Raw genomic sequence first — 11,702 nt, forward strand, 5'->3', positions numbered from 1 at the left:
AGGACACACCTCTTTATGTTGGATTTATCGCTTTTTTCTAAAAAAAAAAAAAAGTTTTTCGATAAAAATATTTATATAAAATAAAAAAGCAAAGAAAATCCAATGTAATCAGGTGTGTCCTATTTGTCCAAATGAGTATTAAATAATAAAATAAAAATCAAATATCCAAAACTAACTTCACTGCGGTTGTAACGTGTAGCTTTCGTTTAAAATATCGACTCAAATAAAACTGGACGCGTGGGAATGTTGACAGCGACGATCAGAAACCATTTCATTCGATACTACTTGAATGCAGCATAACCTCAAAATCCTGTAGCGACATATAGAGGCCGTCGAGTGAAATTACCATCAACCGTTCATCGCTACGTGTCCCCCGGCTACTTTAAATCCAACTCCCTGCTTCCCGTCCTATCACAGGAGCAGGCGGCGGAGGTCCAGTCCAGCGCCTCGGTTCAGACATGGGGGAAATAATCCTGCCACGGCGCATGTTCCTCTGGTGCATGTCGGTCATATATCTGACTGCTTTTGTTTCCCTCTATGTGCAGATACCAGGTGAGACAACAAACTCTGCTGAAGCTAGCTCACTTAACCGTACTGCTGGTGGTTGTTAGCTTGTTAGCTGAGCACTTGGCGCTCTGTCTTCCTGCCCTAGGCTGTCAAAAATGGAGAAGAGGCGCCTGGAAGTTTCTGTGGGCTGCAGAAAGAGGTGTCGCTGCTTTAATTTTGCAAGCTAGCAGCTGCTTCGAGAGACACAACCTGTTGTAAATACGCACACATGATGTCAATGTATAGTACTACAGTACCCATAAACCCTTTGTTTTTGCCATTTAAGGGCGCTTTATCTTAGGATTCCAGAAGACCTCGCCCACGCCCATGTGTTGAAGGAAATATGCTGGCAATACTGTATCTTATATTTTTTCACGCACTGCCCGAATTCACTTTCCACTGCATGTTTGTCTTTTGTGTTATGCTTTCTCAGTTTATTTTAAGTCCATTTGTTTATGCATTTCAAATATGTATATACTATTTTGCCAATGCAGCAAAACATTTTTATTTATAAGGCACTTCTTAAAAATACAGTTACAAAGTGCTTAACTTGCTCTAAAGACAACAAAGCAATGGACAACGTGAAGAAAAGTGTTGTTGCAGGGATTTCACATGATGAATTTAAAAAACAATACAATAAATATAGACAAAGACAAAGTACACAAGGTAAATAAATACATTACAATATGTAAGACTGGTGTTCATCCCGTCACTCCACTTGTAGTTGTTTCTTATCATATGTTTTCTTCAATATTTTATTTATTTATCTATTTGTAGGTCTCTATGGTAATGATGGGCTCTTGCCTGCTCGTTGGCAGCTGCGATACAGTGGTAAACCTCTCATGGAGCAGCTGCTGTCCTCTCCCACCCTGCTGTGGCTGGGACCTCGGCTCGGCTTGGACACGCACACCGCCATGGAGCTGCTGTGTCTTATAGGTGCTGCACTGAGCTTTGCCGCCACTCTCGTGGAGTCTCTCCGAGACAGCGTGGTGTTTTTCTGCCTCTGGGCCTTGTACCTGTCCATGTACCAGGTGAGGATGAATCATACCCAGTTTTTCTTTCACAGTTTCTGTCATTTTGTTTCTTCTCTCACTGCTAGTTTTTGTCTCTCGTTTCAGGTGGGGCAGGTGTTCCTCTACTTCCAGTGGTGAGTGACCATTTGTGGATGTTTATGATTTATTTTATGTAATTAACACATTAGTGCTCTAAGTGGCAGCTTGTTAAAGGATCCAAGGATAGGTGTGGTAGCTTTCTGATGTCATCGTCAGTCCACTATTTTTGTAACATTGTCGTAATGTTTGTCTCTGCTGCCGTGCAACAAAACTGTAAACATCACCAAACAACAATGACAACCCCTGTTCTCATAATAGCCACTCTTTCCATCAATTTGATTGCCTCTTGTTCCTCTTGTACTTCTTACTGTCCAGGGACAACTTGCTTCTGGAGACAGGCTTCCTCTGTATCCTGGTTGCTCCTCTGACATTAATCAGAGGATCACGAGGGGTCAAAGAGCACGATCGTGTGACTTTCTGGCTGATCCGCTGGTTGCTCTTCAGGCTCATGTTTGCCTCTGGTGTGGTGAAACTCACGTCACGTTGTCCAACGTGGTGGGGCCTTACAGGTTGGTATGAGGGTCTGTTTGAACACAAGAAATTTCAGTGACACAAGACATTTCACCAGTTTTTTCACCACCTGTCATATTTCTTTCAAAGCAGCCGACGATCAGGATCTCATCTTTTTTTCTTTATCTTTTGATCAATTTATTTTTCTATTGTGTTAAACAGCTCTGACCTATCACTACGAAACTCAGTGTATTCCCACACCGGCGGCCTGGTTTGCCCAACAGTTACCGGTGTGGTGGCAGAAGTTAAGTGTGATGGGGACCTTCGTCATAGAGATCGCTGCACCTTTTCTTTTCTTCAGCCCGCTGCGCAGACTCCGGCTGGGTGCTTTTTACCTGCAGGTTGGTAGAAATTCAAGTGCTGCTTTAAGATTTATATTATCTGAATCTTCTGTTTAGTTAGCTCAGTGACTGGGTTGTCTTTTGAGTTAGGTCAGTTTATGTTTCATTATGCAGGTTTCACTTCACAGTTGTACAGCTATAAATTCTCTGATAAAAAGCCCAAAAAATTATCCAAAAACTGTCTATGAAAGCTACAAGTACAATTTTGCATGTAAACCATTGTGCCTAGTAAAAAAAATCTTTCACCTCTCTCTAACAAATGTCTGTAGCAGGAGAAATTATTGGTTTGTTTGTTTGTTTTCTAATGTAGGTGCTACTTCAAGTTCTCATCATTTTTACTGGCAACTACAATTTCTTCAACCTGCTGACTTTGGCCCTCTGTCTGTCGCTTCTGGACGACCAGCATGTAAACTTCTGGCTACGAAAGACGGACAAGACCAGTAACAACGGTAGGAGAAGCAGAACCGCTGTATACAGACTAAACACATTTGTAATTTGTAAAAAAATAAAAATAAAAAAGGAAAATCAGTATAACTTTTCACAGGTCAGGTTTTGCTTAAACATACAGTGAATGGGAAAAGTTACATTCAATCTGGGCCCCTCCTCCTGGGCTCTTTCATCACCAGAAGCTCACTCTCACTCTCTCGTGCTAGAACACGCTCCCACCCCGCCGAGCTAACACCGACAGCATGACGGTTACCTTTGCGCTAGCATGCTAACCGCCGATTAGCTTTGCGCTAGCCTGTCCTACCCGGTTTGAGGCATCTAGCTGTCCAACAGAAAGAAGGCCAAACTCTGCGTCGCTCTTTCGCCATGTTCGCCGGTCTGAATGGGGCCCAGTTGCTAATCGCTAACCGCTCCCACACTCACCTGTACGCTGTGATTGGCTCAGGGAACCAGAACAGCTCCCCACCTGAAAACGTCCGTGCAAAACAAAACAACAGAATAGATGCAGAGGGAAGGGTCTCACAAGGGTCTGCACACACTCACCAACACACATATATAGAGGCCTATAAGTGATTATTTATATTATATTATATTTGTAAAAGTCTATATTTAATTTTTCTAGGAAAATCCTACTTATTAAACCTTTAACTAACAAAAGCATCATCATGCTCTGTGCTCTGATCAGACTCCAGGCTGTGGATGTGGCTGTGTTACCTGCTTGAGCTGGCAGTCTGGGCTCTCATGGTCTTTGGAACAATTGTGAGCTTTGACCTGCAGCTGGGTACAGCCAAGAATGTCATCTCCTCCAGGACAGGTGTGTGTGTATACATGTGTATAAATAGTAATAATGTAAATAATAAATGTTTCTATTTACAGTATTCAGTTTTTATATCCACATTTGTGTCCTCGCAGCATTCACATACCATCAGTTTAACCAGTTTCTGAAGACTGTCACCATCCCCTGCATATGGATTGGTGTCCTCTCTCTCACCTGGGAGATAATCACTGCCATGTTCAGGTACGACTCTTTTTGTGTGGGTGCTTAATTACTTGGTTTGTTGCATTTTCTTTATTGCATGAGGTACCTTTTCTATAAAGAAGTATTATTGTACAACTTGTACAAATATATATTTTCCTAGGTGTGCTTGTATCTCTGGTTTCCTGAAGAGGTTTTGTGGAACTGTCCAGTGGACTCTGTTTGCTGCTGCCACCGTTGCCATGTTCACTGTTAGTCTGGTGGGTACTGTTGGAAATACAATAATGCTATAATTTTATTTCATGAAGTTAATATGTCACTTGGTTGAAGCTCATCACTGATCAGCAATTTTACTCTAAATGTTTGTCGAAATATTAATTTTTACCAGCTCTGACCATCTCTTTGTCCAGTGTAATCATTTCTCATTTCTTGCTGCAATTTCACCAGAATAATTTTTCTCATATGAACCCTTTCTGACCTTCTTCGGTTCCAGTTGCCGTTCACATATATAGAGCATGACTCGAATGCAAGGTTGTGGCCGGCAGTGCGTCAGACCTATGACCTGGTGGATCGCTACCAGCTGGTCAACTCGTACGGTCTGTTCAGGAGGATGACCGGAGTCGGCGGGCGACCGGAGGTCGTCATCGAGGGAAGCAGCGATGGAGTCAAGTGGACGGTGAGAATAATCCTAGTCATGGTCCTGAGTTTAAACAGTATCTAATAATGCCCCTTATTTACATCGGTGTGTTTCTTTTTTTTCTTTAGGAGATTGAGTTTATGTATAAGCCAGGCAACCTCAGTGCTCCTCCTCCTGTGGTGACTCCTCATCAGCCCAGGTTGGACTGGCAAATGTGGTTTGCTGCCCTTGGGAGTAATACGCAGTCCCCATGGTTCACCAGCCTCATGTACAGACTGCTGCAGGGCAAAACAGATGGTATGCACCGTCAGAGTGACAAGAGACACTGTAAAATGTAAACTGTAGCTCTCCTTTATCTCCCTAAAAGGTAATTCATTTTAGGTACTGTCTTCCCTCATTTGGTGGGGTGTGTTTACCCATTAGCGAGTTGTATATAATTCCAACTGCATATAAAGAGGTAGTGCACTTGTGCAACTTGCAACAAACACGACAGGGTTTTTAACGCACCACCGATAAACGCTATATTTTAGCCATTTTCTACTTATTGACGAGTGCTCCTTTTGAAATCAATAATTACGTTATGATAACAAGTGAAACCAGCTCTCAAGCATTGCATCAGTGCAGCTGTGCTCGTACTAGTGTCACGTCAGAAGCAGTTATATTGCTGTTCACCTTAAACCCTCCAGTTTTGTAATTTGGAAACTGGTCTCTGCTGCCCCCTAGTGGTATAATAAAGATACAAAATGTTGCTGGCACCAATGCTGCTGCACAGCCCTTACTTTGATTATAGAAGAAGACCTGGTTAAAGGTATCATTAATAATTATTAACATAGTTTTCCAATTAAAAATTATATTATGGGGCGCTGATTTAGCTCAGTTGGTAGAGCGGGCACCCCATATACAGAGGCCACAGTCCTCGTCGCACTGATCGCAGCCTCGACTCCCGGTCTGCCGATTATTTGGTGCATGTCATCCCCCACTCTCTCCTCCCAGCATTTCCTGTCTATCTTCAGCTGTCCTATCAATTAAAGGCAAAAAATAATCTTAAAAAATTATATTTTCACTGAGACACAACCTTGGATCAAGGCTACGAGTACTTAAAAGTTTCATCATACAGATCAGATTGATAGCTTCCAGCCCAGTTACAACTCAAAACTAGCCCAGTCCAGTAGAAACCAGATCCAAATCATAACCTTGCCAGAAACCCGTGTAAAACCAGTACCTATGCAATAGAAAACAGATTCAGTATATCTGAAAGCTTTGTCTTGTGTTCTGCAGTGATAGAGTTGATCCAGAGCGATGTATCTCAGTATCCATTCCACCAGCAACCTCCTGCCTACCTCCGAGCCCACCGCTACAGATACTGGTTTACTGAACCAAAGGCTGACGGGTCAGTGCTCTCTTTTCTCCCTCTGTCTCTGTGTGTCTTAATCCACTGTAGACATCTGATTCTTTTACCTCACACACACTGTTTTGCTGATCGTTTTTTGGTAGGTCTTACCCACAGCGTTGGTGGAGGAGGGTCTATGATGAGGAATTCTACCCCACAGTGCACCTGGGCAACACCTACCTGGAGAGCATGCTCAACCAGTATGGACTCAAGGTGAATTTATCTTAAAATGAGCCATTATAGAAGATGTTTTCCTTCTGGACCCTTTCCACAAAGCATGTGGGTAGAAATAGTCTGGTATTGATTGATATTCATTTTTATTAATTTTTAGGACAAATCACCTCCACGTTTGTCCAACACCCCAGTTGCCCAGGCTGTGAGGTGGGTACGTTCCCAGGTCAGAGGTGTTCCTGCCCACACACTAATCTGGAGCCTCATTGTCTGCAGCGCGACTCTCTGTCTGCTCCGAGGGTTGCAAAACAGGAACAAGTGCACCGAAAGGTCCGATGCGGCTGTGAGCGATCGCAAAGAAAATGTACCTGACGGATGCTCTGACCACCGTGGGGAGTCGTATGAACCGCAGGAAGAGGCGGAGGAGCGGGAGGAGGAAGATGGAGAGGAACGTGAAGATGAGGTGGAGGACGGCGAGGGAGAGGAGGAAGAACAGCAGGATGAGGAGGAAGAACAGCAGGATGAGGAGGAAGAACAACAGGATGAAGAGGAGGAGGAAGAAAAAGATCTCAGAAAGAAAAGGTTTTGAGAAGGATGCAGGTAATCCTGTCGTAGACTGTTCTCACCTCCTGCCTTCATAATATACTGAAATGACCAAAGACCTGTGTATATTTGTTACTGATCAGCCAATTATGGAATAATATGTATATCTGCCTTCTCCCAGCTCCACCTCACTGCTGTGCATCACTTTGTCCCTAAATTCAGCAGGTGTTTAAAGATATTTAAACTCCCCTGGTTGCATCTGCCTCATGGTAAACACTTTAAAATAATATCAGCAGATCAAACATGTAGAGAAATATCAAGTTTATTATGTAAGGTGGGTTTTCTTTGACCCATCAAGAGTGTAAATCTGTGTTGTTACTCCTCCTCTCCTGTTCGTGGTGTGTTGTTGTTGCACCTGTATGTGAATACAGGTGTGTGTGTGTGTGTGTGTGTGTGCGTGTGTGCGTGTGTGCGTGTGTGCGTGTGTGCGTGTGTGCGTGTGTGTGTTTGTGTGTGCGTGTGTTAGGGTATTATATTTTTGTTACTGTGGTCTTCTGCCTCTTGCTGTATAGAACTTAAACAACTCTGCACTTCTTCCTTTTTTTTCCACACAAATGTGTCTTTTGTTTCTGTCAGTATTGAAGGAAATGAAACATCACACACTGATGTGTTATTTTTTTAAAAAGGTTTTTATATCACATTAAAGTACAGTAAAATAGATTCTCTCTTCTGGAAGACTTTATTTTAAAACTAACTAACAATCTGCTTCATACATGTATTTGTGTTTATATGATTATAATAGCTTGAATTGTCTTATAATCTGGGTAGCTTGAAACACGATAAAAATATACACAGTGCATAGTGCACAGTGGTTATTTAATGTAAAGCACCGACACATCTAATCATCCTCTTACTGAACACATGTTCTCAGCCTCTGTATAAACGAACTCTGTTGACTGTTCACCACTTCAGTATCCCAGGACAGTACTTGTCGATCAGAGACTGATAATACGGCTTCAGCTTGTCGACGTCGGGCAGGTCGGTGGTCTTTGTGTACAAGTCAAATTTGCTGTAGAGAGAACCGAAGATGCAGCTGCAGGTTAGAGGCAGCGAGTAAGAAGAGATGTGTCTGAGAGAGGAGGATACTCACTTGAACTCTTGGACCCAGGGCAGCATGCGCAGGTCTTTGTCATCACACAGGTGCATGTAGTCTCCATGGGAGTGCCAGGGGTAGAATGAATGGAAGCGGATCATGTACAAGCCCTGAAGAGAGGCAGAAGTACAACAGGTGAGGAAAGGAATATTTATATTCTTTATATATAAAATCAGAAGAAAATTTGACAGGCTTTAAGCAACTTTCACTCCAATTTGTGTGTCAACTGTGATGATTATCGGCCAAACAAAATTACTTAATGTAATGATTGACTCACCTCCTCTGGGATGGTGCAGTTGTTGAACTTCAGAACTCTGTAGAGATACTCTGAAGAAAACAAGGCACGAGTTCAGTCACAGATAAACAGAATACAATAGGATAAAATGTCATTGTTGCTGTGCATCTCCTAACACAAAATGTACCATGTGCCCATATGCATTCAACCACACATAGAAATATTTAATAGTAATTAAAAAGATACATTAAAAAGTACTAAAACAAAAAACTACTTTAAATAGTGCCGTCTCGTGTAGTATATCTTTTTCAACCGCATATTCTTGTAAAGTTGCTTTTTTGTCTATAAAGTGTAACATTTTCATGTTTATGTCTCTTACCATCGTGGCCCCAGGACATATGTATTTTGTTGAGCCCGCAGTTTGGTTCATAGATCCCATATTCAGTACTAAAGAGAGAAAACACAAAAACTCAAAGGGGAGAACCGTAATGTAGAGCTGAAATAAACAGGGATCACAGAGAAGAGTGATGTTTGAGACGTTGCATACAAATAAAAAACGCAATTCTTTTTTGTTCCATTCATTAAAATAGTTTGATAATGGAACAAAGACAAAGAGGAGATAACTTTTTCTAACTTATTTTTAGATTACCATATTTTTATTTATTTATTTATTTATTATTATTATATTTATTTTTACCTTTATTCATAGGACGGCCGAAGAGACACAGGAAATGTGGGGAGCAGAGAGTGAGGGATGACATACACCAAATCGATCAGCAGACCAGGAGTCGAACCTGAGATCAGTGCGATGAGGACTGTAGCCTCTATACATGGGGCGCCTGCTCTACCAACAGAGCCAAACCAGCGCCCCTAGATAACCATATTGAGTGCCCTTAACAGGAGGAGGCTGTCTGTCATAGTTGGCATATTAAAAGTCACCAAGTAGACCGGACATTCATTCAGACTTATATATTGTAACTTGATAATTCTTACTTGTATTCGGGATTTTTGTCATCAGGGTTGTCCAGGAAGGTGCTGTCTCTGAACACAATTGAGTTTTGAAACTTGCATCCCACTGGGAAGGTGTCGCCTACGACAGCCCACTGAAGAGCGCACACACAGGCTGCTGTTAGATTCAGTTAGATCTACACGTAATGATGATATTCAGTTTGAGGAAAAGTGTGCCTGCTACCTGCGGTTCATCCCAGAGAGCCATCATCTTCCCGAGGTCGTGGATCAAACCCACCAACTGGAACCAGTCTGCAGAGCGACAGTGAATAATGATGATCACCAAACTTTTATGTCTGTGTGTGTGTTTCTGTCTCTCCCTGTTTTGATTTACCTTTGTCCGGGTGTGCCTCGCGGATGCCCTCTGCAGTCTGAAAGGCATGGAAGGAGTTGGGGAAGTCCACATCAGGATCTGACTCGTCCACCAGCTGGTCCAGAGAAATGACGGCGTCCATCACCCCCATCTGAGTGTGGGTGCAGGCGGTCCATTCAGAGTGCTGCAGGAAGGTAAAAGTCTCAGCAATAAACACACATGGAAAAACGTTGAATTTTCAGGGAAAGAGGGAGCAGGCCTGTAAATACTTTGACAATCAGTTCATATGCTATGAAAAGCTTTTGCTTTATTTAGACGAGGCTCCGCTGTTGTATGCTTCTGTACAAGTAATCCATGAAAACATAAAGCAGTGGCATTTTTCTGCCGACAAATTAAAATATTCTACATGATATTTAAACTGAAGGGCACCACCACATTTAACATAAACTATCTTCTATATGCAACAACATTTAGAAAAAAGCCACGGCGTATGCAAGCATGAAAGAGTCAAGCAGCGTGTCCTTGTGTAACCTCTGGGAGATATGAAGAGAAGGTTAATCAAACAACATGTAGGGCAGACGTAACAACTATTGGCTCTTTGTTTTTCACTGCAGAGGGCTGTTTGCTCAGTCCGGCAGGATCACTGTGTCATTTCACAAGTTACATAAGTTACATAAAACGGCATCACACATATTTGAAACACATTTTTGATCCACTGTCTTTTTTAAATGTATAAATCTGATGTGTTTTTATCTCAGTAAAGAGGCTCTTCGTGATACTGCTGATTTACTCACCTTTTTATTTACAAAATCCAGTGTCTGGTTGGTGTGCATCAACTTGTACGTGTTGAACACCCGGTCAATGAGACTTCCACTCTGTAACACACGCAACACAACAACAGATTAACATCATCTCAGGTTTATAACTCTTGGCAATGACCTCTACAGTTTTAAGTCTTACTACAGCCATATTGTGTCTTACCTAACTAGTACATTACAACAAAAGTAGTTGTTTAATTCATGTAGCCTTTACACACCTATGTAGCCCGTCTTGGTAATGTTTAGTTGCTGAATGTGTTGTTTTTAACTACCCACCATCACAAAAAGGGCACTATACACATTGATACAATTAATGAAAAGGATGTTGTGTTTAACATTCTATCACTATAAACTATGAAATTCATATGATCTATTATACGAATGAAGTGATTCATTGATTACAAGTTCCTGTGGCAGCCCAAATTACTGGTGTTTGGCAATTTATGCATTACTCCAAAGAACTACAGAGACGGATCTTTTTTAAAACATGCAATTTTATAATTCTGTGTAATTCTAAATGTCTTTTAGTGTCTTTGTACATATGCAAACAGTATCGCTGAATGATTGTAATACCAGCATTTTTCACCCCTGAAGTGTTCTCTAGTGAAGAAGAGCTTTAAATGTTTACCTCAAAGTTTCTGTAATCTTCCTTCTCTTTGGTTTCCTTCTTCTCCAAATCTGGCCGATAAGCCAGAGAGGGGTCCGGACCCTGCGTTTTCAGGTTTTGCGAAGATAAATAACCCATATAATATATATAAAGATAGATAAAGAAGTACAAACGATATTATAGACTCAGTTTTTGTATTGAATCCATACATACCACGCTGATGACACGCATGGCTGACAGTTGAAGTCTGTGTTGTGGTGTGTTAGTCCTCTGGAACTGATTGCACCGCGACACTGCTTATATATATCCTGACTGTTTACACTGCAATGCTTTCGACCTGCTCTGCATGCCTACATCATCTCCTGTCACACTTTAACCAAACCTCTACTGACGGGGTGAACCTTGGCCTTGTATACTTGTGTGTCTAGAGTTTTTGTTAAGACTTGATGGAGTCTGGACCCAAATGCACGACTCAAACAACAGGTTTAAACAGTAAATAACAAGTGTAAGGGGGAGGGGTGGTGCGTGGTCCCAGGATCCGACGTGGTTCGTGAAGTCACCAGTGAAGGTGAAGGTGAGAGTGTCTCGGTGTGGCGTCTGCCACGGGGTAATGGTGGCGCTGCGGCACAGCGCAGTGAAGTCCATCTCTTGAGTGTACTCACTCAGAGGGGGAAACACAGGAGAGCAGGCAACAGGCAGGCAGGTCCACAGACAGGCAGGGCAGAAGCAAACAGGAGATCAGGAGGCGAGCACAGCAATCTGCGGCGAGGTGGAAAGAACACAGAGGTGTTAGCTGCACAAGCTAACAACAGGAACAAAGGCAAAAACACAGAGGAGCCAGGATGCAAACACCCAAGTAGACTGAAGTAACAAACTGGCGACAAGCAGGAGGGAA

At 42.3% G+C, this 11,702-nt stretch overlaps 2 protein-coding genes across 2 annotated transcripts; one reads left to right on the plus strand and one right to left on the minus strand.

Annotated features, from left to right (window-relative positions):
• Positions 1-115: 115 nt before the first annotated feature.
• On the plus strand, positions 116-7,383 carry lmf2a (lipase maturation factor 2a). Its single transcript, XM_069686401.1, has 14 exons — positions 116-552; positions 1,324-1,577; positions 1,665-1,693; positions 1,974-2,167; positions 2,331-2,509; positions 2,820-2,958; positions 3,642-3,770; positions 3,869-3,974; positions 4,096-4,192; positions 4,426-4,608; positions 4,698-4,866; positions 5,848-5,959; positions 6,064-6,172; positions 6,291-7,383. The coding sequence occupies exons 1-14, from the start codon at positions 459-461 to the stop codon at positions 6,717-6,719; spliced, it is 2,223 nt and encodes a 740-aa protein (XP_069542502.1). The 5' UTR covers positions 116-458; the 3' UTR covers positions 6,720-7,383.
• Positions 7,384-7,633: 250 nt separating this feature from the next.
• On the minus strand, positions 7,634-11,038 carry miox (myo-inositol oxygenase). Its single transcript, XM_069687096.1, has 10 exons — positions 11,021-11,038; positions 10,829-10,909; positions 10,177-10,257; positions 9,404-9,566; positions 9,254-9,321; positions 9,055-9,164; positions 8,441-8,508; positions 8,104-8,153; positions 7,824-7,936; positions 7,634-7,742 (listed from the first exon to the last, which is right to left on the minus strand). Exons 1-10 carry the CDS (start codon positions 11,036-11,038, stop codon positions 7,634-7,636), a joined length of 861 nt encoding a protein of 286 aa, XP_069543197.1.
• Between the last annotated feature and the right edge of the window lie 664 nt (positions 11,039-11,702).

This window comes from Semicossyphus pulcher, unplaced genomic scaffold, assembly GCF_022749685.1.
Source record: "Semicossyphus pulcher isolate SPU_LCO1_2020_fin unplaced genomic scaffold, fSemPul1.0.p SCAF_8, whole genome shotgun sequence".
Lineage (NCBI taxonomy): Eukaryota > Metazoa > Chordata > Actinopteri > Labriformes > Labridae > Semicossyphus > Semicossyphus pulcher.